We start from the raw sequence: 27270 nt of genomic DNA, 5'->3' as shown, positions 1-27270 counted from the left end.
TGTGGCTGAGGGGCCGCCGGGAGTCCCCTGGGAGGCAAGGAGGCTCTGGCACTGTTGGGCACGAGAGCTCAAGGGAGAGGTAGCGGAGTCACCCCTCTGCTCGGTTTCAAAGCCCTACAGACAAAAGAGGAAGGGCAGGGTGTCCCGGGGAAGAAAGGAGGTAGCAGCTCAAGGCCAGAATTCATTTGGAAGTATCCTAGAGGGGGTCCCCCGGAAACCAGAGGTGTGGGGAAGATCTGAAGTGAAGATGGAGATCTGGGCGAGACCATCCTCTAGGTCAGTGGTCGTCACAACTGTGTGTGGGGCTGGGCTGCTATGGGCATCTAGTGGGTGCGGCCAGGGACACCGCTAAAGACCCTGTGATGCCCAGGATGGCCGCCCCGCCCCCAGCCCCCACAAACGATTATCTGGTCCCAAACATCAACAGTACCAAGGCTCAGAAACCTTGTTCTAGGTGAAAAGTTGTCGATTCCGGTCCCACAGAACGTTGCTCAATGGGCAAAGTTAATTTTTACTATACCTGAGAATCGAGTGGTTGGTACCATTTCAGCGAGGTGAACGGTTTTGCTGAGCAGGGTGTGTGACACACCTCAGCGAGAGCTACAACTGCTGAGGCTTAAGGTGCACGCGTACCAGACAGCACCCTGCTCCAGAGCAGAAGGGGGACTCTAACAGAGTCAGACAGGGACCCGGCAACGGAACACAACCAACCGAGGGCGCCGTGCCCTAACCGTGGGCACAGAGAAATGTCCTTAAGTTTGCCAAAATTCTAATATCCAAAAGCAGACCGCGGACACAGGTGCAGCCCCAGAAACGCGAGGACTCCGACGGAGGGGCACGCCATTGCAGCGCTGCTCAGGTGACTATTAAAAGCCACATGCCTGGGCTCCGGGATGTGTTTCTGAACGCCACCCACTGATTCCGACACACCGTCCGGTTTGGAGAGCACTGGACTAAGTTAAGAAAAAAAGAGAACTAAGAATGAAACTTTGGAATAGCCAATGCTCAGGGGGCGGGGAGGACGGGGGGCAAGCTTCCAGAGTAGTCTATTTTTGGCCGAGGCTCCCCTGAGGAAGACACTCTCTCGTTACCAACAACCACGAATGGTTTCAGAGGCCTTTGTTCTTGGGTCCAGATGGTTCCTCTGGAGGGGGGACCCTGGCCTGAAATAGAAGACAGAATTTGGAAAGACTTGGCTGCTTCCTGGTGATTCTGGTGTCAGAGATCCGTGCAGGTGAAAACATGTTTAAAAAGCAGCTAAGGGTGGATAATGCTTTATAATGTACCTACTGATCTTCCTGGTTTGTGTTTGGATGTGTATTTCCTTCAGCCTCATGTTTTAAACCATAAATGACGGCAGCTGAAGGAAATCTGGTAATTACGCAATTTTCTACAGGACAGCTTCCTGTTAGTTTTGTAGATTTTCCTTTAAATGTAAACTAGATTGACTTGACTTCTAGAATCTGGTTTTCTGTTTCAGCATATGGAATTATTCTTAGGTTCTCTGATTAAAGAAAAAGAAAACTCCTCACAGATCTTTCTAGGTTCAAAATAGATGACTTTGGGAATAAAATGGTACTGGTAGCCTCAGGGAGACAACCACTGACAGTTATTTTATTTGTTCACGTGTTCTGTGTTACTAGGTGGTCAGAGTGGTGTGCATGTGTTTTAAGGGAGGGGAGAAAGAAGAGGAAAAGTCTTTGATTTTTAGGCTTCTCAGTAGGCGATTTCGTATTTTTCCAATCAGCACATTTCTAAAGAACATCTGCTCTTTCTAGAGCACCACACGCAGGTGAGCGGGGCCCGATACAAGGAGCAGTAGAGGTGGACCTTTACTTCGACTCTGCCATTTCTGGACCGCGCGACCCCAGCGTCCTTCACGCGCCCTCTCATAGAATTGAACATTCCTGCCCGCAATGGTCTTAGGCTACGATGTAGCCCTGGGTTTCCCCGTGTTTCTCACAAGCAGAGGAGGCTCTGCAGTCCGTTTTTGCCGAGGCGGGCTCGTGCCAGCCGCCACTCCCACCATGGGTAACGGGCCACCGCGCCTCCGCCTGCCGCCAGAGCCGTGGGTGAGGCGGCTCCCGAAGGCAAGTGGGACCCCCCCCTGAAGGGGAGACACACACACCACAGGAGCCTGACATACTTGCAGGGGAGGATCCGCACCACGTCGTTCTGCTTGTAGCTCTCGATGCAGACTGCGCAGTGATCGAAGTCGGGGTCTGTCTCCTGCAAGGCAAGCACAGGCACGCGAGTCACGGGCTCAAACCGAAGCTATACGTGAACGGAGGAGGCGATCCAGCTCGGCATCTTCCTGCGGCAAGTACGGTAAGCAAGCGACTCCCAAGTGAACAGTGATGAAGAGCTTTGAGGTTTTCGTTTGCTTACCTGCACTGACCCAAGTGATATGGACACCACTCTACCTCGTTTAAACTATGCTGTAACGTACTAATTCTATTTGTGAAAGGTCTTAGAAGTCAGAATTCTTACTTGTTTTTCAAGATTCAAATCCACGGTCACCGTGGACACCCTCCTCCCCCTCCCACCACCGCGGCATCACTGTTCTGGTTCAGTGGGCTTCACAGCAACCCTCCACAGCGTGGGTCGTCCTCTGATCACTCATCTAAGTACAGGCAGAAAAGATGGTGAGCCCCCAAAAGACCAAGCCCCAGTGACGGGAGCTGGTCACAGGTGTGGGGTAGAGAACAGCCATGGCCCAACTCAATACTGGGTCTTTATGAAGAGCCAGGAAGAGCCAGCTAGGTGTTCGGTCATCCAGGTTAACTGGCTTCCTTCCTCGTCTGTGCCGGGAAGGGACTCCCCCGAGTTGTCATAAAATAGAGCATTACAAGGAACCTAAGCCAGGAAAGGGGAGACTATCTGCTGTGTCATGGCCACGTGGACTGAAACTCAGTGGGACAACTCTGGGTAGGTCCAGGAGGCACAAACTTGGAAGAGGTGTTGGTTTGAATAAGGAAAGATTGTTTGGTGTTAGCCTGAAGGACAACGTAGGATGGGTAAAAATTCTGGGGAATTTCCAATTAATGTGGCAGCTGAAGGCCACCAGGCCAAGAGGGTGACCACTTCTCTGGGGCTATAGGGCAGCTTTCCTGTGCTGCTTTTATTTTCTCCAAATGTTTTTACTTGTTTCTTTGCTTAGTGTTCACTGAAGTTCGCCGAAAATGTCTCCACCTTCCAGAGCTGTGTCAAGACGGTGGGAATAAAAACGGGTGAAGTCAAGGAAGTGGTGAAACTACAGAGGATGGAGAATTGTCTGAAATTACCATCCCAGAGCTGCTTGTCAAAATGTGAGAGCTGGATGTGGGGTAGAAAACAGCTTTGGGTTTATGCCTTTACAGGTGCAACTTTTCCCCTCTACGTAACTGAGTATATGGAATGTAGGGCCTAACATCAAGCTGCTGTTTTGTCCTTATGGAGCAGAAGCGGATTCCACGTAATGCGAGGCCCGACCGGGTAGCTCTGATGAGCCGTCTCAGCCACAGCCTCAGTCACTGGCTTTCTCACTTGGTCCCCGCAAGCCAAGGGCCCAACCCGGACACACCGGGAGCTTCCTTCCAACTGTCTGGCCCACTGGACAGAAAGCACCTTGTGAATGACACTCTCTCGAGACGTGAGTCTCCTGCTCTCTGGCGAACTGGCGAGGGACTAAAACACAAAGGAAGCACAGGGAAGAGAACACATATTCCTGGCCACCGAGTGCACCAACTGACCAATTAGGGTTCTGCCCGAAGGCATCCTTGGCTGCAGGGGAGAAAGCTCTCGAGTGGGACACCACAGCTAGGGGACTGTAAGTAGACCAGTGCAGCTAATAATGGCAGGAGCCCTGGAAGTCCAGGAAAGTCAGAGACTCTAGGGAAGGCCTCCAAATGAGGCATGCTAAGGGTAAGAGTTCAAAGGGAGGCTAGTTTAAAATGAAGCATTAGAGCATATACTTGGAAAAAGAATCACCTAACATGAGACACAAATGATTAGGGTGTGTTCTCTTCCACCAAATCAAAAGCAAAACTACTTTATCATTTTTATAGTGTTAAAGTTATTTCACTACTATACCTTATCACCCTTTTTTACTGTTCTGGTGGTCAGTTTGCTGATGGCTTTCTTGGCGGCATCTCCAAGACGACGCTATGACAATTACAAAGAAAAACAGACATTAATGCAAGACCTCTGGATGACATCCTTTATTTTAAAATCATTAAATGTATAAAGCCCCTGTTATCCCACAACATTCTCCACGTTGTACCATAGGAAAGGATTCTAACAAAGCGATTAAAAAATGAGAAAAACTGGCAGTTTTTCCATAGATTCAGCCTTCTGAATTGAATTACTGAATTATTCTGGTTGAATAATTAAAAAGTATATATAGTGAAAAAAAAAAACCACCAGGTGTCATGACCACTGCTGCGTTCCTGTATTTAATAAACCTTTGAAATACTACAGCATTATTGAAATCTACTTCTTGTACCTGTCAGAGCCACAACCACTGCACTAATAGTTCTGGGGACAATCAGAAGGATAAGCTCTGTCTTAGTAAAAGGAACCTCCAGCGCCCCCAAGATTGCTCATCACAGTGCCAAGTGCGGCAGGAGAGAGGCAGTCACAAGCTGTCCTTCCGTCTCTGCCGCTACAATGCTCCGCGAGCTTAGGGAGGTGCATTTATCTTTCCAGGGGTGAGCTGTGTGAAAGGGTTAAGTCACAGAATCTCAAAGACTTGATCCCACATTTTGGCAGACGCTGCTAGACACCAAAGACTCACAGGTGAAGAGACAGTGCCCCCGGATCTTGAAAAGCCAACTGAATTGGGAAACAGACCAGTAGATACATTTTATTTTATTTTTAAAAAACATTTTATTTATTTATTTGAGAGAGAGAGAGAGAGAGAGAGCACAGAGGGAGAGTGAGGGGGAACAGCTGACTCCTGCTGAGCAGGGAGCCCGACGCAGGGCTCGATCCCAGGACCCTGAGATCATGACCTGAGCTGAAGGCAGATGCTTAACGACTGAGCCACCCAGACGCCCCCAGTAAACACACTGTGACTGAGTGTTGTACAGGAGAGAATGCCTGGGTGGTGTGGCGGCACAGGGCGGGCAACCCAACTTGGGCGGGGAGCTGGGGGGGGGGACGGGGCAGAGGAGGAACATGAGGAAGGCTTGGGGAGAGGATGTCTGAGCTGAGATGTGGAACACCAGTGGGAAGGAATCCGATCAGGAAAAGCACAGGGGGCAGGAGGGGGACTTCTGGACAAAGGAACTCTATTAAAGATAAATACGTGTGAAGCACAGGACTATGAAGGAAATTATTCGATATTGCTAGGACGAGCATACATTTGATGGTGCAAAACAGAACGTTCTGAGAGTCAGAGGGCCCTATCAGTAATTACACGGGACAGTGGGTGCAAACAGGCACACTGGGACAGGTGGTCACTCTACACACAAGCAAATCTTGAACTGTGGGAAGAGGCAGATGGTGGGCTGGAGGGGGGACGGTGGGGGCTAAGAGAAGGGGAGACCTTGGATTTTATATCCTGAGAATTAAAAAAAAATCATAGAAACATAAAAATTTTAGGGGGAATTTAAAAATACACAAAAGAAAATAAGTCCATGAACCTCTATGTATCTATCCATCATCCACCTTCGATAATCAATATTTTACTAGTATTTTCCATCTGTCCCCGCCTCTTTAACTGTGCTAGAGGATTTCAAAGCATGTAACAAAGCATTTCACCCATAAAACTGTCACTGTGTCTTACAGATAGGGGCTTTCGTTCGCTGCCACTGTCCCCTCTAACAAAATTAACGATAGTTAATCAACACTATCAAATACTCAGACTATACTATAATTTCCCCAGTTCTCTCGAAAATGTCTATTATTTAAAAAAGATTTGAGAGTGCGTAAGCTTGCACATGTGCAAGTGGGGGAGGAGCCGAGGGAGAGAGACCCCCCCCACACCCCTGCAGAGTGTGGAGCCCGACCTGATCTCATGACCCTGAGATCAGGACCTGAGCCGAAATCAAGAGTTGGCTGCTTAACCGACTGAGCCACCCAGGGGCCCCCAGAATGTCTTTTTATACAGCTGGCTTGTTTGACTCAGGACACAAAGTCCAAACATTGCATTTGGTTGCTGTTCCCATCAAGTTTTTCTTAATCTGTGAGAGTCCCCTCTATCATATATGTATCTTTAGCCTGTGGAAATAGAATTGACTTAAATTGCATATATTGGAAGTGTACAATTTGATATATATATATATATATTTTTTTTTTTAGTTTTATTTACTTTTGAGAGAGAGAGAATGACAGAGAGAGAGAATGAGAGGGGTGAGGGTCAGAGGGAGGAGCAGACTCCCCGCCGAGCAGGGAGCCCAATGCAGAACTCGATCCCGGGACTCCAGGATCATGACCCGAGCCGAAAGCAGTCGCTTAACCAACTGAGCCACCCAGGTGCCCCTGATATATATATTTTTAAGATTTTATTTATTTGACAGAGAGAGAGAGGGAGTGCGCACAAGCGGGGGGAGCGGCAGAGTCAGAGGGAGAAGGAGACTCCCAGCTGAGCAGGGAGCCCGATGTGGGGCTCGATCCCAACACCCTGGGATCATGACCTGAGCCGAAGGCAGACGCTTAACGACTGAGCCACCCAGGTGTCCCTATTTATTTTCTTTATTCCTTGTTGTGCTGGTTAGAACTTGTAGTACAATGTGGAAATAAAAGTCATCAGAGCACAAATCCTTCTACTGTTTCTAATCTTGAAAAGCCTCTCATCTTCCACCACTTACTGTGACGGTACAGCTTCTAGCTTTCCATTGCTGCCCCTCGTCAGTTTAAGGAAGTTACCTTTTATGCCTAGTTTGCAAAAAGTTTTAAAATCAGGAGGAGATGTTGGATTTTGGCAAGTGTTTTTTCCTCCATCTACTGAGATGTATAGTTTTCCTTTTCTTTTGGTTTGTTAATATGGTAAGTTATATCGATTAATTTCTTAGTGTTAGAACAGCCTTGCATTCCTGGGATCAACACCACCTGGTCATGATGAATTATCCTTCTTATATATTGTTGGGTATGATTTGCTAAAATTTTCTTTAGAATTTTTACATTTTTGTTCAAGAGGGATTCTGGTGTATAGTTTTCTGTTTTCTAACGTTTTTGTCTAGTTTTGGTATCAGGATGTTGCTGGCTTTACAGGATGAAATGGGAGGTATTCCTGCCTTTTCAATTTTCTGGCCTTTGTATTTTTCTTCCTTAAATGTTTGATAGAACTCAACAGAAACCATCTGCCTTGAGGTTTCTTTTTTTTGAAAGGTTTTAGACTACAAATGCAGTTTTCCTGATAGATACAGGGCTGTTTATCTTTTCTTCTTGAATAGGTTTCGGTCATTAGGGTCTTTCATGGAGTCTGTCCATTTCGTATTAGTTGCCATAGAATTGTTCATAATACTCACTTACTACCCTTATAATCTGTAGTGAAGTCATTGCTGTCATTTTTGATTTTGCTAATTTGTGCCTTCTCTCTTTCCTCCTGATCAGTTTGGCCAGAGGCTTATCAATTTTATTGATTTTTTCTTAGAGCCCCCATTTTTCTCTTTTCTAGTTCACTGACTGCTGCTCTGATGTTATTATTTCCTTTCTTCTGTTTACTTTGGATTTTATTTGCTCGTCTTCCCCAGTTTCTTAAGGTATAAGCTGATGTATTGATTTCAGAACTTAGAGGCACTGTGTTAGTGGAATCTTGAAAATTTTGATATTCTGTGTTTTCATTTTCAGTCGGTTCAAATGATTCATCTCCCTTTTATCTTTTATCCCATGCCTTATTTAAAAGTTAGTTTCTAAACTTTTAAGAGTTTTCCCAAGATTTTTGTTATCGATTTCTGATTTTTTATTTTTTTAAGACTTTGTCAGAGAGAGAGAGCGAGCGCACAAGCAGGGGGAGCGGCAGGCAGAGAGGGAGAGGGAGAAGCAGGCTCCCCGCTGAGCAGAGAGCCTGACGAAGGGCTCGATCCCAGGACCCTGGGTGCATGACCCAAGCCGAAGGCAGACGCTCAACCGACTGATCCGCCCAGGTGCCCCTGATTTCTGATTTAATTCCAAGTGGTCAGAGAACATATTCTGTAGGACTCAAATCCTGTTAAATCCATTGAGACCTGTTTTATGGCTCAGAGTACATGTAAAAAGATTGGATGGAATGTTCTTTAAATGTCAATCAGTTCAAGTTAATTGATGATGTCTGTTTAAATCTTTTACATACTCACTGATTTTCTGTCCACTTATTCCTTTCAATTGTTGAGAAAGGGATACTGAAATCCTGGACTGTAACTGTAGGGCTGTCTACTTCTCTCTGCAGCATCCCCTTAGTTTTCACTTCACATTATTTTGGAGCTTTCTTATTAGGAGCATAAATGTTTAGGTGGCAGGTCTTCTTACCAATCTACCAATTTCTGATTAAGAAGTGACACTCACCAAGTGACTGAGTCACCCAGGAAGTCCCCTGAGAACAAGAACTGTTCTACTTTCTGTCTTTATGATTTTGACTACGCTAAGAACCTCATGTTAGTGGAGCCATAAGGTGTTTGTCTTTCTGTGACTGGTTTATTTCACTTAGCGTATGTCCTCAAGGTCCATCAGTGTTGTAGCGTATCGCAGAGTTCTCTTCCTTTTCAAGGCTAATGATATTCTATTGTATGCACATGCCACATTCTGCTTATCCATTCATCTGTCGGTGGACACCTGGGTTGCTTCCATGTATCAGCTATTGCGAATAAAACTGCTATCAACATGGGTGTGCAAATCTCTCTCTTCTTTCGTTTCTTTGGGTATATCAAGAAGTGGAATGCTGGGTCATGTGGTAATTCTACTTTTAATTATTTTAGGAACCTCCATACTTCTTTCCATAGCAGTTGTACAATTTTACATTCCCACCAACAGTGCACAAGGCCTCAAATTTCTCTCTATTCTTGCCAACACTTATTTTTTTACTTTTTATTTAAATTCTAGTTAGTTAGCATACAGTGTAATATTAGTTTTAGGTGTACAATGTAGTGATTCAACACTTCCACACACCACCCAGTGCTCATTGAGACAAGTGCACACCTTCCTCCCCATCACCTGTTTCCCCCATCCCCCCACCCACCTCCCCTCTGGTGACCAGCAGTGTGTTCTCTGTAGTTAAGAGTCTGTTTCTTGCACTGTTTTTTTTTTTTTTTTTTTGATAGTAACCATCTTAATGTGTATGAGGTGGTCTCACCATAGTTTTGATTTTCATTTTCCTAATGATTAGTGATGTGGAGCATCTTTTCTTGTGCTAATTGGCCATTCATAGATCTTTGGAGAAATGTCTCTTCACATCCTTTGCCCGTATTTTTTTTTTTTAAATATGGGTTGTTTACCTGTTAAGTTGTAGTTCTTTATATATTCTGGTTAACCCTTTATCAGAGACATGATTTGCAAATATTTTCTCCCATTCTGTGGGTTGCCTTTTCATTCTCTTATGACCTTTGATGCACAGAAGTTTTGCATTTTCATGTAGTCCAATTTACCTATTTTTTTTTTATTACTTGTGCTATTGGTGTCATTTCCAAGAAATCACTGCCAAATCCAGTGTTATGAAGTTTTCTCCCTATGTTTTTTGTTCTAAGAGTTACAGTTTTAGCTCTTGAGTTGACATCTCTGGTCCATTTTGAGTTAATTTTTGTGTAAGGGCCCAATATCATTTTCTGTCATGGGGATATCCAGTTTCCCCAGAACCATTTGTGGAAAAAAAAGCTCCTTTCGCCACTGAACAGTCTTGGCACCCTTGTCAAAAATCATTTGACCATACATACGAGGCTTTATTTCTGGGTTCTCTACTCTATTCCATTGGTCTGTCGTCTTTATGCCCACACCACACCGTTTGGATTACTGCAGCTTTTTAGTAAGTTACTAAATCAGGGAACGTGAGACTTCCAACTTAGTTCTTCTGCTTCAAGATTGTTTTGGCTGTGCAGCTCAGAGGGTCAACCACCATCTCACGCCGCGGGGAAGATGCAGGGAGAGCAGGCTGGAAGAGTGCAGGCTGGGATGTATGATGTCTGAGGTCAAGCATTACGAGCCCTGAGACCCGGCTACTGGAGACGGCAAACACAGGTCATGGCGGCCTTGACCCGAGTCGCTCAGTGGAAAGACAGGAAGAAAAACCTGAGTGGAGGGGCCTTTAACTGGGACAAGGCGGTGGGAGCAGGGTAATTTTTAAATCTTACCGACTCTCCTCAGGAAAAGGCCCAGACCAACTTTAACAAAGGCAGGTGGGAAGGGTGTCCCACAAACCCCAGACGACAACGAGGTAGGGTCAGACCACCAACTGTAGCGTTACTCTAAACAGACGTAGACTCAGCAGCTGTGCGGAGGCGGTAAAGGGAAGAGCGAAGGGGTTCTGACAGTCCCAAGAGCCAGGGAACCCAGAAACCACCATAAAACACCTCCCCACACCCCCAAGAGAGACTGCTCACTGAACAGAAGCCTCGGCAGGTGACTCTGAGATACAGCCAGTGACCTGGGGACATTTCTCAGCTCCACTCTACAGATAAGCAAACCAAACATAAGGAGGGAGGGAAGATCAGATAATCCAGGGCGGCGCACTGCCCTGAGGATCTGAAACACCCACCACAACCCCCAAAAGGAAAAAGCCCTCCCTCCCTGAGGAAAACAAGACCTGGACTGAGCAGGGCAGGAACCCGGGGAGGTGGGGAGGGGGGGAGGAGGAGAGAGAAGCTTCCGACACTAGAGGAAACTCTTAAAACTTTAAGCTCATCTCTTCTGTTTGCCATTTCTCAGGGATCCCTGCCCCTTGTTGTCTTGTTTCTTGACAACATGATTTCATGCATTTCTGCTGTTGTCTCTCCTTAACTGTTTCAGGCAGGAGAGTAAACCAAGTTCATTATCTGATGTTATTTTGGCCCAAAACAGAAGTCTCCACCATACTTTTTTAAAATGCCATAAAATGACAAAACTGGGTTATTTGTCTAATAGAATGTCCCACATTCTAAATTTGGCTGCTTGTTTCCTCCTGGTGTCATTTTACTTGGTTCATTTCTTATGAAATAGCAGTTAGATTTAGGTCCACCTGCTTTGGTGAGAGTACATACTAGACGGTGCTGTGTGCTTCCTAACACACCCCAACGTGAGGACGCAGTGTTCACCTTTCCTGCTCTCATGGACATCAAGCATGATCAGTCAATTCAGGCTTTGTCAGCTCCATCCATCCATTATAAAGCTCCCTATGTCTTTCAGCTGATTTTAGCATCCACTGGTGACCACTGCCTAAGACTGTCATTTCATGAACAGTTACAAAATAGTGATTTTCTAATTCTGTAATTCATCGATTAGCTGGAATTCTTTTATAAGAACTTCCCTTCACCAACTGGTTGGTTACTATGCAATAATACAATGTGTACAGAAAACACAAGATGAATCATTAAGGTCATTTTTTTTTTTAAGTAGGTTCCACACCCATTGTGGAGCCCAATGTGGGGCTTGAACTCACGACCCTGAGATCAAACCTGAGCTGAGATCAGAGTCAGATCCTTAACCGACAGAGCCCCCCCAGGAGCCGCAAGATCAATCAATTTTTAAACTTGGTTTTCTGAAGAGCAAGTTGCCTCTTTCACAGCGTCCGGTTTCCTTGGTGCTCCTGTCTCACTTTCGAATATGGAGACTTCCGTTAAGAAGGAACCTGGGTCCTTTTGACATCACCTCAGCAGTCTTCAATCGCTTACTTGTTTTCTGGCGTAACATTCACCTTCTACATTTGCTGCCTTAAACCTGGAATAATCCCTGGTTCCTTTGAGTGGAAAATGGCATTTAAAGATAACCCTCAAGCAGCCTGGGGGTGGAATGGAATGGGACAGAGATTCATTATTAAGGATGTAAAACTGTAATTTTGCCATTCCTTCTGCATTTAGTAGCTGGAACTTTTCCATGAACAAGGGGTATTCTTTGTTACTGGGCTGTCATTACCACGGACAGAGGGGCTCTGTATTATTTTAGAAAAAGGAAAAGAAACCAGGCGTTCACATTATTTCCAATTCAAAAATTATAGTGTTATCACTTAATGTCTTTAATTTTAATATTTTTTCTTACCGTGAAAATCTTGGTTTCTAGTATCATTAACACAATTATTTGCTTTATCCCGCAATACACATACAACAGTTTTATTTTTTATTTATTTATTTTTAAAGATTTTATTTATTTGATAGAGACACAGTGAGAGAGGGAACACAAGCAGGAGGAGTGGGAGAGGGAGAAGCAGGCCTCCCGCCGAGCGGGGAGCCCGATGCGGGGCTCGATCCCAGGACTCCGGGACCATGACCTGAGCTGAAGGCAGACGCTTAAGGACTGAGCCACCCAGGCGCCCCCATACAACAGTTTTAAATAACAATACCACTAATGATAAGATTATTAAATACAGATGACTTTTTTTTTTAATATCCTTAGACTACATCCTGGTAGATATGTACTGTCCAAAAAAAATGCCCTAAAGTAACTCCTTCCTCCACGTGTGTATGCCACCATCTTGAAATATATTTAGGTTCATTTGTTTCTATTTATTTTCAATTTTGATGATTTCTTCTTTTTTTCTTTAAACTATCTAAAACAGTCACATGGCTTCAGAATCAAAGCTATAAAACCAGGAATGAAATCTCACTTCCATCCCTAGGTTCCTCCACCCTGTTCTCTTTCTCCTGAAGTAAGAGAATTCTGCTTTATCCTTACATTGCTACCTTCTGGAAGTAAAAGCTCACACATGTAGTGCGTGTGTATGTGCTACGTTCCTCCACTTATGGGTGTATTTTCACAGCCCCCTTCTTTCTTACCATAAACTAGTACACAGAACTGTTCTGTACAGGGGCGCCTGAGGGGCTCAGTCGGTTAAGCAGCTGATCTTGGTTTCAGCTCAGGTCATGATCTCACCGTCGTGAGATGGAGCCCCATGTCGGCTCAGTGCAGTCTGCTTCAGATTCTCTCTCCTGCTCCCTCTCCCTCCAGCTCATGTGCTCCCTCGCTCTCCCTCTCAAATCAATGGATAAAATCTTAAAAAAAACCCTACGGGCAGCAGACAGAGATCTTTAGATTGTTCTTCTGTTCTACAGCTACTCCAGTGCATTCAGAATCTTTCATGGTGGAGAGTACTAGTTTGTTCGAGCAGACTCCTACTGATGGACATTTGGGTGGTTCAAGTCTTTTGACATTAGAGAATATCAAGATGAACTGTACTGTATATATGTCTTTTTTCACTTTTGTGAGGCTACATTGCTACAAGCAAGGTTACTAAGACAATGGATAAGCACAGATTCACTTTTGTGAGACAGTACAGATTCCAGTCACCCCCCCCGCCGCCCCACCAAACTGTACCATTCTGCATTCTTATCATCAATGTATGAGAATGCTTGTTTTCCCACCACTTGGTCAAGCAGGAACGCTGTCAAATTTTAGAATTTTTCTTTTTGATCAATAAGAAACAGTATCTCAGTATAGTTTTTAAGTCACATTTAACTTATCAGTATGGTTGAACATCTTGTAATATTTTAAGTACCATTTGCATTTTTCTAAGTGAACTATCTATTCTTATTTTATTTTTTTTGCCCATTTTTTTCCTATCAGGTTTTTAGTCTTCTTTATATTCATGGATACTAGCCCTTTGTGTGTAATATAAGTAAACATCGTAAATATTGTAAATATCTTTTTCTGGTTTGTCATTCATCTTTGGTTTTCCTTTAAAAAAAATTAAAACATGAAGTCAAATTTATCAGTCATTTTTTATTCTACTGTATTTTGAGCCATAATTCAAAGTTTTCCAAGTTCTCTGTCATAAAGGAAAATTTAGTCCACGTTTTCTTCTAATACTCGTAGTTTTACTGTTTATAAATAGATCTCTGATTCATCTGAAATTTATCCTGTTGTGCAATGTCATAGATCTAATTTTGTCTTTTTCCAGTTGTTCCACAACCATTTATTAAAAAGTTCATCTTTCTCCACTGATTTGAGATGATGCTTTTTATTATATACTGTACTTATATTTCTACAGGCAGTTGTGTTTATTTTTGGATTTTGCATTTTGTTCTATTGGTCTGTTTATTCATGGGCTGACTTTTAACCTTCTTTTAAATAAGAGGCTTTATTATGTATTATAAAACTTGATGTGGCTACCCCCCCATCACTGCTCTTCTTTTTAAGTTCTTTTCTGATTATTCTTAATTACTTATTCTTCCATTTGATTTTTATAATTACCTTATTTAACCCCAGAAAAATATGTAAAGGCAATTTTATTTTATTTGGTAAGTTAATTTGGATTGAGTTAAATTTATGAGTGAACTTTGGGAGAATTGACATCTTCACTGCATTGAATATTTATATTCAACAGGAACAAGGTATGTCAGGAGTGTTTTGTAGTTTTCTTCACGTAGGTTTTACACAGTATTTGTGAAGTTCAAACAAAGATTGAGCTACCCACCCATCCAGTTGTAAATGTTGCCTTCCATCCCATTGTATCTTTTGATTTTTTTCCTATACGTTGATTAAAAAAAATTTATTTTAGGGGCACCTGGGTGGCTCAGTGAGTCAAGCATCTGCCTTCGGCTCAGGTCATGATCTGAGGATCCTGGGATTGAGCCCCATGTTGGGCTCCCTGCTCAGCGGGGAGTCTCCTTCTCCCTCTCCCTCTGACCCTTCCCCCACTTGTGTTCGGCCTCTCAAATAAATAAAATCCTTAAAAAAATGTATTTTAGAGAGAGAGAGAGAGTGTGCACACTGAGCGGGGGGAGGAGCAGAGGGAGAGGGACAAGCAGACCCCAGGCTGAGCATGGAGCCCAGGCAGGGATCAATCCCACGACCCTGAGATCACAACCCGAGCCGAAACCAAAAGTTTCGATGGCGAGGCGATGCTTCACCGCCTGAGCCACCCAGGCGCCCCTCTATATGTTAATTTTATATCCTGTTCCTTTATTAAGTCATTCCCCTGTTTTAGTATGGTTCCATTGACCCTTTTGGGATTTTCAGATCGACGTTCCTATCAACTGAAAATAGAGATACTTCTCCAAGCCGCATGCATCTTACTGCTTGCTCTTATCGAACTGCCTGGGTCAGTACCTGCAGCACGACACGAAACAGGGCAGCTCTGCTGCCGCCTCACTGGAGGGGAAATGTCTTCACGTTTATCTGTTGAGTAAGATACGGGCCTCCAGGCTGTGTGTGTGCTGGGGTGTGCTGAATGCCTCCGGGCCAAGGTGCCCCGCCCGTGCTCCCCGATGCTCCTGAACAGGCTTCCCAATCAGCCTGTGCTTTCATCGCTGTTCTCAGCTCCCTCTGCGGAGGCTTCTGCCCTCCCTTTCTGACTCCTGACTCTCAGGACCACCAGAACCACCCCTCGTCTTCCCTCGGCTACATTCCTTGGGCTGACAGCGCCGCTGCTGACGGCCCAGCCCGACCACGGCTTTTTCTTAAGTTCTCGGGGGGCAGCCTGCAGCTTGGTATCATCAGAGATGCTGTCCGAGGACTTGTCCTTTTGTTATCCTACCTGCTCTCTGAGTTTATTGTTTTAAAGGCATTTAGGGAAATTAAAAAAAAAAAACAAACCCTACTGCTCCCATCTTGCTCAGCTAGGGATTCTGCTGAAGAACTGTAAACAGGAGTTCCCTGAGATCGGAGTTTTGGAGAACTGAGGCCTGGCCTCCTGCAAAAATGCTATGTGGACACAAGGAAGCGTAGGGGAGTGAGACCCGGTGGGGTCGAGGGCTTCAGAGAGAGAAGCAGGACCCGGATCAGGCAAGTGGGGGCAGGGAAAAGGGCGAGGACAGAACCCAGGAAGATTTAGGAGGTAAAACCAGCAGAACCTAAACACTGACGGACGTGGGGGCATGACAACAGTGGGGAGTCAAGGGTGTCCGCTCTCTAGCTGGGCGCCTGGCTCTGTGGGGGTGGCACCACATCAGGGAGTTTCAGAAAGAGGAAAGCAGGTGCTGGTGGGAGAAAGGGCTCAGCCGTCGGCAAGCTAGAATCAACACAGGCAGGGCATGTCATTAGAGTGCCTGCAAATATCTGGATCTACCCCCACTTCTACTTCTGAACTTCCCACATCTCCTGGGGCAAAAGGGAAAAAACCCATCTTTTCTCTGTATTTGATACGAATGTCACGTATCTTTTTTTTTTAAAGATTTTATTTATTTATTCATAAGAGACAGAGAGAGAGAGAGAGAGAGAGAGGGGCAGGCTCCCCGATGGGGGACTCGATCCCAGGACCCTGGGATCATGACCTGAGCCGAAGGCAGACGCTTAACGACTGAGCCCCCCAGGCACATACCTTCATTGTAGTATTTTTCACTGGACTTGGCTTCTGTGTTACTTCTTCTTCTCGACCCTGCCCCCAACGTTCCCAATCACTCTGACACGTATACCTCGGCCAACCACGGTTTTGGTCTTTTACTTGAATCTGTCTAAAAGCCAATGCTTTTTTCCTCTTGCTTTTGATACTATTTGTGTTCTGCTGACTTGCAAAATCTAAGACGAAGCACAAATTCCCTTTGCAAAGATCATTTTTCATCAAAGTCCCTTATCTGTATCTGACCACCATGCTGTTAAGTCACTGGTTTTCAAGGTGTGGCCCGTGGGGCCTAGTAATAATATGAAATAATGATATTTATAGTAACTAAGATTTATTCAGTACACACCATGTGCTAGGTACTGTTCTATGCCTTTCAGAGGTACTGACTCGTGCAATCCTCATAATCACTTTATGAGACAGGAACTACAGTATTTCCATTTTACAGAAGAGGAAATTGAGGCACAGAAAGATTAAGTTGCCCAAATCCAAAACTGGTAGGCAGGTCCTGTCTAGACTTCCCGAATCAGCCTGGAGAGGGGAGGTGTCTTGGGAATTTGCAGTTTTAAAGTGCCTCCCCCACCAAAAAAAAAAAAAAGGTGCCCCCACACGATTCCTTTGCATACTAAAGTCTGAGATTCACTGAACTACGTATACTCTCCCAGCCCTACTTTCCTAAGCCTTTCCTGTAACACTCCGCCCACTCACTCACAGTCTCTCTGCTTCTGACTGTGCTCTATTCACTAGGCAGTAAAAGGACTCAAGTCTGCACCTCGGGACACACAGAGCCTTAGAACGGAGCAAAACCACAGGGACGCATCACTCTGCAAAGGAGAAAACCCAAATCAGACGCAGCTGAGGTGATGTGTGTAGTGAGTACAAGTGCTGGGACCGGAGCCTCCCTTTCCACTCTAAACGCTGCGGGGACTTCCCGTTATTATACAATACGAAGGGGTCACGTGACCTCATTTCACTTTAAGGCAATGACAGTGCCAACGTGAACGCCATTCTAGACGTGGGTGCAGGGGGCCGACAGAACCAAAAACAAGTCCTCTGGTTTCATAGGGCAGGAGTAACTTGTTCAAAGCCAGCTGGTTCACAGCGTACTGAGGCAGGTCACTGTAATGGGACTCAGCTCCGGCTTCCCTTTTTGGCCTTCCGAGCGCTCCGACAGACACGGAGCAGGGTTCTCTTCCAAACTCTGGGGAATCCAGGTGCTGGGAAGGTAATTTTCCCTGACTGAGACCACCCTGTCATCTGCAGCCTGCCATTCCCTCTCGTCATGATGACTTTTTGTCCCTTTTGTTTAAAAGAAGTCCCCCCAATGCTTTTCCAAAGTACCACGTGCCCTGACCCCTCCCCCAGCCCTCTATATGACCTTGCTCTATTAATATCACTTTCCTTGGCTCTTCAATATTTCCCTAGGAGCTCCTTCCCCTAAGCCTCTCCCAACAGAAAAAAATCTTCTATCACTCCACTGCTAAAAATCATCATTTCATGGCTCCTTCCTGCCTAGAGAATAAAGTCTAAATGCTTCGGTATGTGATTCAAGCCCTTCATCTTCTCGTGTGGGTGCGCGGTTTGCAGGCTCTGGTCTCCTCCCCACGATTCCTGATTCCTGTCCTTCCTTTTATCCCTCCAGAGCTCTATGGAAAATGATCCCTTTCCCACTTTCCTCCTAGTCCCTGTTTGATGAAGTCTTATTCATCCTTTAAAATTCAGCTCAAATGTCACTACCTCTGCTGTGAAGTACCCTGACTCAACCAGAGTAACATCACTCTGCCCCCAAAAGAGTAACTCACACCACACAGTATTTTGATTACACCTGTCTGCCTTCCTCATAAAATGTAAGCTCATTCTTTAATTCACGGAAGCATTCACTGAGTCAGTGTGATGTGCCAGGCCGCATGCTAAACCTTGAGGAGGTAGAAAGAATGTCTCAGAAACACCCTGATCTCAACAACATATTTTATACTAGAAAAAAAATCTTAAGCTCTTGATGTACGTGTAACTTTTAGAAGCCATGTGCTTCCTGTATACAGTGGTATTTATTTATGTAAACTGATCATAATAGCAGAACATGAAAAAGAAGGTAACATTATTTGGGGTACATTAGAAAAATGATTAATATGTATACTTAGCTCAAACATCTATTTTCTTTTTCCAGTTTTTCTGGAATTATTAACCCCTGATAGACATAATAAGCAAAATTCAGTGTACAATCCAACAATGACAAAAGAAGTCTGCCTCTTTCGACTACATAATCTTTTCCTAGGGGAAAAAATCTTTTTTGGGGGGTGCCTGGGTGGCTCATTAACCGACTTTGGCTCAGGTCATGATCCCAGGGTCCTGGGATAGAGCCCCAAGTTGAGCTCCTTGCTCTGTGGGGAGCCTGCTTCTCCCTCTGCCTGCAGCTCCCCCTGCTTGTGCTCTCTATCTCTCTCTCTGTGTCAAATAAATAAATAACAAATCTTTAAAAAAAAATTCTTAAAAAAAAAAAGATTTTATTTATTTGTCAGAGAGAGAGAGAGAGGAGTGAGCATGAGCAGGGGGAGTGGCAGAGGCAGAGGGAGAAGCAGGCTCCCCGCTGAGCAGGAAGCCCGATGCGGGGCTCAATCCCAGGACCCCGGGATCATGACCTGAGCTGAAAGCAGACGCTTAACGACTGAGCCACCCAGGCGCCCCCTCTAGGAGAAAAATCTTGACAATATGCACAATATTCGTCCCCGCATTTTGGAAGGAAGACACCGAGCCCACCGTATTTCAAAGACCAACCGTGTATAAGGCTAGTATTTGCCCTCCTCTGAAGGACATTCGGTATTCTTCCTCACTCTCACATGGCAAGTGTGCTCTCCACTTAGCAACCTTGCAAGAGGAAAACAGGCAATAAAAGCCTGCTTCATTTCAGTAACCTCGAGATATTTACAAAGTCTTAGAATCATGTACACATATTTTGGCAAGGAGCGTTAAGTTTTAAATACCTTAGAAACTGTACGCATTTTCACAGGGAGTTTTCATAAAAGATATCCTCAACTCAGGTTTAGCTTGTGGAACTTCTTTATATCTGCCCTCTTATTCCTCAACAGTAAAACAAAAAATTATTGTTCTGTTTTAGGAATCAAACCTGATCGCTTTAGGATTAAAGGTGCAACATGAACCATTAACTGTGAAAACGTTTAACCCGAGGCTCCCTTTCGATATAAACACACTGAACACATATCGCCTCGTGTGAAGGAACCATCACGGACTCACCAGGAGGAGACCCTCACGTCTGCCATCGGCCCTCCTCCGAGCTACCTGTGCCCAAATGCTGTATTTAGATGCATTCGGACCGTTTCTCAGGAAGAGAAGAAAACAGCCAAAGCATGAGGTCCTTTCTGCACATGTAAAACGGTGTCAACTGTGGACATTACGTTGTACTTAGAAAGTTATTTACGATATATCGCCCTCTTTAGTAGCATATTCTGTACCCAGCACTGCTTCCTGATGATCGTTTGTGGGAGAAAATGAGCCTCTCTCCTGAAATTCACTGTTTCTCCTTTGCCAATACATCTGGTTTAAAATAGCCAAAGGTTTCAACCAGTCGAGCTGCTGCCACCTTCTTATTAAACTTTAATAAGCTAAGCTTTTTAAGCCACATAAAAATTTCATCAAGCGTTTCTCCACCTTCGGAAAAAAACGGAAGGAGGGAAAAAGGTCAGAACCTCACTTTCCGCTCCGGCAGTGTCTGGAGAAGGCTTTGGAAGGAGCGCGCGCTGGGAGGCCAGCCAGACGGCGGGGGCGCTGCCACCTTCATCACACGCAGGCCCCGCGCCGGCTGCTCATTCTGCTCATTCAAGCGCCGCCGCTCAACGCCGGGCTCCTGGGACCAACCGCTCGCTCTTCTCCAAAAGTCCTTGGGATGTGCTCCAGTCAACCCCCAAGCATGGGGTTTTCCTGTCAGGAACACCAGCTCAGAGCAACTCTCGATCATTTTACTTGCAGTGTTTCATAAGGGCAACATATTTAACACCAGTCTTTATTAAAAAAAAAAAAAAAAAAAAGAAGATAGCGTGCTCCATGTCAATATGGAGTTAATGACAGAAGGAAGAGATAAGAGTTGAAAGAGGTCACTCGTCTCCGGAGACAAGAACTAGGAAAAGACTGGGCAAGGAACCAAGCCTTGTGGTGCTATTTATTTTTAAGAATCATGTTCATGCAGGGGCGCCTGGGTGGCTCAGTCGTTAAGTGTCTGCCTTTGGCTCAGGTCATGATCCCAGGGTCCTGGGATTGAGCCCCGCACCGGGCTCCCTGCTTGGCGGGAAGCCTGCTTTTCCCTCTCCCACTACCCCTGCTTGTGTTCCCTCTCTCGCTCTCAAATAAATAAATAAAATCTAAAAAAAAAAAAAGAATCATGTTCACGTGTTCTATCGGTGAAATATTTAAATTTAAAAACGAAAGCTATATCACCGAAAGTGGGCTGTTAAAAACCACTCCAGTGCTGTGCTGTCCTTCAAGACGCTTGAGAACTTGGGCTGACATCTATTTTCCTCCAACCTCATCAGTTAGGACTTCAGTGATAAATATACAAACGCCGTCATTTTGTTAGTGCTGGGGTGACTCTAGTCCTCATTTCATCAAAACTGGATTTCACATCTATTCGCTTTGTCAAAAACCTCATAAAACTGGTGCCTTCTACTTGAAGGCTGTAAATATGATTTTGCACATCATGTCTAATAATCTTTCTAGGAAAGGCATATTTTAGATCAGTTAACACTTTCACCTAATATTCCTTTATTGCCTTCATCACCCACATCCACGTCCAAGTGCGGGAGATGCTCTGGGGACTGTCAGCTCTGACAAGGCAGGAGCCCCTCCTGCTCGGCCCTCCCCCTGGATCTTCTGAATGGTGGAAAGACAAGGTAGGCTGCTCAGGGACCTTGAGACCAGAGGAACACAGGGTGGAGTACCTGCACCCGTCCCACTCTAGCCAAACACCGATGGAAAAACTGCACTCCTCCTTCCACGCTGGTTTCAGTGGGGCCCAGTGGGAAGGTGACATTTCCACCCCACCTCCTCGCAGAAGCAAGCTCCGTGCACTGATCTAATTGCCATCTACAGAACGCTCTGCCCAACGGCAGAATACACATTTTTTGCCAACCACCCAGAGAATATTCACCAGGACAGACTATATGCTAGCTAATAAAACCAACCTCAACACATCTAAAAGAACTGAAGTCATACGAGTATTTCTCTGATGATAATGGAATCAAAAAAGAAATCAGTAACACTGAGATCACTGCAGAATCTCCAAACTACTGGAAAGTGAAGAACACAGGGGTCAAAGAGGAAGTCTTAAAAGAAAAAAATTACATAAAACTGAACAAAATGGAAAATACAGGATATCAAAGTATACAGGACACAGTTAAAGTAGTCCTAAGAAATTTATAACACTAAATGCTTACGTTAGAAAGAGGAAAGGTTTCAATTAAATAAATCTAAGTTCCCATCTTTAAAAATGAAATTAAAAAACAGCTGGTTCTTTGAAAAGTATCAGTAATATTGAGAAGTTTCTAGCAGGACTGACAAAAATAAAAAGAGAAGATATAAATCCTTCAAATCAGTAATATTGAGAAGTTTCTAGCAAGACTGACAAAAATAAAAAGAGAAGATACAAATCCTTCAAATCAGAAACAAAGAGGGAATATCACCACAGACACTGCAGCCATTGAAAGACAACTTTATGTTTGTAGACTTGACATCTAAAAAATGGGCCAATTCCTCAAAAACCACAAATTACCAAAATTCAATAAAGACGATATAGGGGCACCTGGGTGGCTCAGATGGTTAAGCGTCTGCCTTCGGCTCAGGTCATGATCCCGGAGTCCTGGGATCGAGCCCCACATCGGGCTCCCTGCTCAGTGAGGAGCCTGCTTCTCCCTCTCCCTCTGCCTCTCTCCCTGCTCATGCTTTCTCTCTCTCTCTCTCTGTATCTCTGTGTCTCAAATGAATAAATAAAATCTTTAAAAAAAAAAAAAGATGATATAGAGAAACTGAACAGTCTTTTAACCAATCAAGAAATCATAATTTTACCCCCCCCCCAAAAAACCTACAGACTGGTATCTCTCATGAACTTAGACAACAAAGATCCTCAACAAAATTAAGCAGCCGAATTCAGCAATACACAAAAAATCACACACCACGATGAGGTGGGATTTATTACCCTCTTTAGAAAATCAATGGATGCAATCCACCATGTCAACAGGATAAAGAAGAAAACAAAAAATATCGCCTGATCACATCAACTGACACAAAAAAAACATGTGACAAAACGGAACACCTATTTATGATTAAAGCTCTCAGCAAACTAGAAACACAGAGGAGCTTCGTCAAGTTGGTAACAAACGTCTTCAAAACCTGCAAGCTAAAACACACTTAACGATGGAAGACTGAATCCCTTCCTTTCCTCTAGGACTGGGTGCAGGCAAGGATGCCCACTCTCACCACTGTCATTCAACAGTGCACTGAAGATTCTAGCCACTGCAATTAAGGCAAAACAAACAAACAAAGCAAAAACAAGGGCAAGGGAGCCTGGAAAGGAAGAAGTAAAACAGTCCCTATGTGCAGATAACGTTATTGTCTGTACAGAAAATCCCAAGCAATCTACAGGAAGTGAGTTTACCAAGACTGCAGAGTAAAAAGTCAACACACAACTGGATCACATTCTGATCTACTAACAATGAATATATGGAACCTGAAGAAGTTAAAAACACTTTTGCAGTCCATTTACCATTATACTACCATTTATAGTCACTCCAAACAAAACGATATACTTAGGTATAAACTTAAAACATGTACAGAATCTATATGCTAAAAACTACAAAATGCTGACAAAAGGAATAAAAAGGACCTGAGTAAGTGGAAAAACATTACAGGTTCGTGGACTGGAAGATTCAACACAGTAAATATATCAGTTCTACCCCCAACTGATCTATGGTTTAATGTGTTCATATAGAAATCTCAGCAAGGTTCTGTGTGGTGTTTTGTTTTTTTCTTTTTTGGTAGAGACACAGACAAGCTTATTCTAAAATTTATATGGAAAGACTCTAGGACCTAGAATAGATAAAATAATCTTGAAAAATAAGAATGAAGTGGGAGGAACCACTCTACCCAAGACTGAGGCTACAGTCATCATGGCACTGTGGGATGGACAGAGGGATACACACATAGTTCAGTGGAACAGAACAGAAAAGCAGACACAGATCCACATAAATATGCCCAACTGAGTTTTGGCAAACTTGCAATATCAGACATAAAATGAGAAAAAAAAAACACCTTAACCCAAATCTCTTATTTATACAAAGATTAACTCAAAATGGGTCATGGACTTCAATGTACAATGTAGAACTCTAAAACTTCCAGAAAAAAAAAGAGAAGGTCTTTGGAATCTAGGGCTAGGCAAAAAAGTTTTTAGACTTGCAGCAATAGCAAAATTGATAAATTAAACCTCATCAAAATTAAAAATGTTTGCTCTTCAAAAGGCCCTGTTAAGAGGTTGAAAAGACAAGATACAAACCGGGAGAAAATATCTGCCGACCACAATTCTGACAAAGGCTTGTATCTGGAACGTAGCAACACTCAAAACTCAACGGTAAAAAAAACCCCAAAACAACCCAGGTAGGAAATGGGCAAAAGCCATGAATGGACATTTCACCGAAGAGGATATACAGCTAAGAAGCACAGGAAAAGATGTTCCCCGTCAGCAGCGATGAGAGGAATGCAAATGAAAACCACAGAAGAGATGTGACTACACACCTAAAATACAAAAGAGTGCAACACATGCCGTGCAGGATGCAGAGGAACTGGGTCAGGGATACGTATCTAGTGCAAATGTGTGATACTGAGGCCACTTGGGGGAAGGGTATGGCAGTTTCTTACAAAATCATGTAGGTGCTTACCAGAATAACCCAGATATTTCATTCTTGAACATTTACCCAAGGCAAATGCAAACTCATGTTAACACAAACATCTGTAACAAATGTTCACAGCCACTTTAAAATAGCCTAAACCTTGAAACAATTTGGTTCACCACACTGTGGTACACCCAAGCGACACAATTCTACTCAGCAATAAGAACTAATAAGCTACCCACACAGCAACTCAGACGGCTCTCGAGGGAGTCATGTTAGGTGAAGACACCCAAACTCTAAAGGTGAAGTACTGTAGGATTCCATTCAGACAGCATTCTTGAACCGATGGAACTGCAGAGGTGGGGATAGGTCAGGGGCTGGGCGAGAGGGGCTGGGCGAGAGGGGGGAGGGGGAGCTGGGATGAAAGAAGAACAGCATGAGGGATCCTGGTGGGGGACTGTTCTGTGTCTTGACTATGATGGTGGTGACCTGACATTGTAGAGAACCATATACACACACACACGAGTACGGGTTAAACTGGAAAAATCGGAGTAAGACAGTGGATGGTATCCATGTCAAGATCCTGGTTGAAATATTTACTATAGTTATGTAAGATTTTACCCCCAGGGGGAAATGCATGAAGGCTATCTGGGACCTATTACTTCTTTTTTTTTTTTTTTTTTTTAATTATTTTTATTTTTTTTTTAAATTTTTTTATTGTTATGTTAATCCCCATACATTACATCATTAGTTTTAGATATAGTGTTCCATGATTCATTGTTTGTGCATAACACCCAGTGCTCCATGCAGAACGTGCCCTCCTCAATACCCATCACCAGGCTAACCCATCCTCCCACCCCCCTCCCCTCTAGAACCCTCAGTTTGTTTTTCAGAGTCCATCGTCTCTCATGGTTCTTCTCCCCCTCCGATTTCCCCCCCTTCATTCTTCCCCTCCTGCTACATTCTTCTTCTTTTTTTCTTTCTTAACATATATTGCATTATTTGTTTCAGAGGTACAGATCTGAGATTCAACAGTCTTGCACAATTCACAGCGCTTACCAGAACACATACCCTCCCCAGTGTCCAAATGGGAAAGATGGGACCTATTATTTCTTACAAGTGGCATGTGAATCTACAGTTATCTCAAAATAAAAACTTTAACAAATGTAAAGGACTGATGTTCCTTAAAAAATGCACATAACCTGGATCTGATGATGCAGAAACATCACATATCAGACAAACTCAAATACAAAACAAATGGCTCGGACTCTTCAAAAATGTCAATGCCATGAGACAGATTGAAAGAGACATAACAGGGGCACCTGGCCGGCTCGGGTCGGTAGAGCGCGCGACTCTTTATCTTGGGGTTGTGAGTTCAAGCCCCATATTGGGTGCAGAGCTTACTTAAAAAAATAAAAAAAAAAGGGACATGGCAACTGAATGCCACGTACAATCTGGATCAATCCAGGGTTCGCTTTGCTATATAGGACATTATTAAGTAGGCTCCGTGCCCAAGGTGGGGCCTAAACTCATAACCCTGACAGCAAGAGGGCCATGCTCTGCCGGCTGAGCCAGCGCCGCTCTAAGTACGACAGTTTTACAGAACTCAGAATCTTAGATCTGTAGATCTGGTGTTGTACCAAGGTTAACTTCCTGATCTTGATAATCGTACTGTGATTATGTGAGAAATGTTCTTGCTTTTTAAAAATACACATTGAGGTATTTAAAGGGTAAAGGGACATCATATCTCAAATTGACTCTCAAATGGTTAAAAAAAGTATGTATGCACAGAAAAGGAACTAGGGTAAAATGTTAACAGTTGAAGAATCTGGGGAAGGGAATACTTTATACTCTTCTCACAGCTTCTCGAGGTATGAAATTATAAATAATAAAAATTATCATAATAAAAAACTTTAAAGGTACATAGGATACTGCACAGAGCAGGGCACATAAATGTGCAATAAATTACAGTTTTCAGATATTTTATACCTATTTTCAGATGAAGACACAAACTGGGAAGTAAAATAAACTCTCTAAGAAAGACCACCGCAGGGGCGCCTGGGTGGCTCAGTTGGTTAAGCCACTGCCTTCGGCTCAGGTCATGATCCTGGAGTCCCGGGATCGAGTCCCGCATCGGGCTCCCTGCTCAGCGGGGAGCCTGCTTCGCCCTCTGACCCTCCCCCCTCTCATGCTCTCTCTCTCTATCTCATTCTCTCTCTCAAATAAATAAATAAATAAAATCTTTTAAAAAAAAAAAAAAAAAAGGAAAGACCACGTCAAACTGGTGATAAGGTCGGGATTCGAACTTGGATCTGTTCCATAGCAGTATCTGTGCATTCACTGGAATGAGGAAGGCTGAAAATTTCAGCTCTCCCACAGGGGTCTGGATGGCATTCCATGAAGACTGGCTTCAAACCACCCTCCAAGCAGCTCCCTTGCTAGTTTCCTAGCAGAGAAGCCTCTGACTGGGGCTGGGACCTCACACTTCCAACCGGGCCCCTTGGGTGCACGTTTTGTCTAGAGGGCATCGAACAAGCTAACAAACGGACAAGGTCACCGCCTGTAGGCCCTCCACTACAGGGTGGCACGCTGTCTTGTCCTTCCTGAGTCTTTAGTCATTGAGCTGAAACCCGCTGAGCTCAGTTTGTGCTCACCAATGGAAGTTCTAGGACGACCAGATACCTCTCTTCTATGGGTCCTTTTCCACCTCACTGTCACCCCACGGCCAAGCTTAAACAGGGTTAGGTAATTTTTAATTGACTTATTTTTCTGAATAGATAACACACAGGGAATGAAAGTACGTGAAGGCTCCCAGCTCCCCTTGCCACCGACAACCAGGGCTACCAGCTCAAAAATGCAACTCCGTGATAGTTCTCCAAATTACTAGAGTTAGCCAGATCATATTATGATACTAAGCTAACCATTTACCTAGGATATTCCAAGTGATCACTGTAAAGGTAAATTCCCCATTCAGGCATTTAAAAAAAATCCAGAAAATAATGTATGTAAATATGTTTTCAACATATG

General features: G+C 44.1%; 1 protein-coding gene across 3 annotated transcripts in view; it reads right to left on the bottom strand.

The window, feature by feature from the left end:
* RNF130 (ring finger protein 130) overlaps positions 1 to 27270 on the bottom strand; it is a 127918-nt gene that overhangs the window by 43604 nt on the left and 57044 nt on the right. For all 3 annotated transcript variants that reach the window (XM_036071191.2, XM_036071190.2, XM_036071192.2), the window contains exons 4-5: positions 4072 to 4143; positions 2147 to 2229 (exon numbers count right to left, since the gene is read on the bottom strand). In XM_036071191.2, the coding sequence (XP_035927084.1) occupies positions 2147 to 2229; positions 4072 to 4143 (155 nt within the window). The remainder of the gene's footprint in view (positions 1 to 2146; positions 2230 to 4071; positions 4144 to 27270) is intronic.

This window comes from Halichoerus grypus, chromosome 2 (assembly GCF_964656455.1).
Source record: "Halichoerus grypus chromosome 2, mHalGry1.hap1.1, whole genome shotgun sequence".
Lineage (NCBI taxonomy): Eukaryota > Metazoa > Chordata > Mammalia > Carnivora > Phocidae > Halichoerus > Halichoerus grypus.
This window is presented reverse-complemented; position numbering and strand designations above follow the sequence as displayed.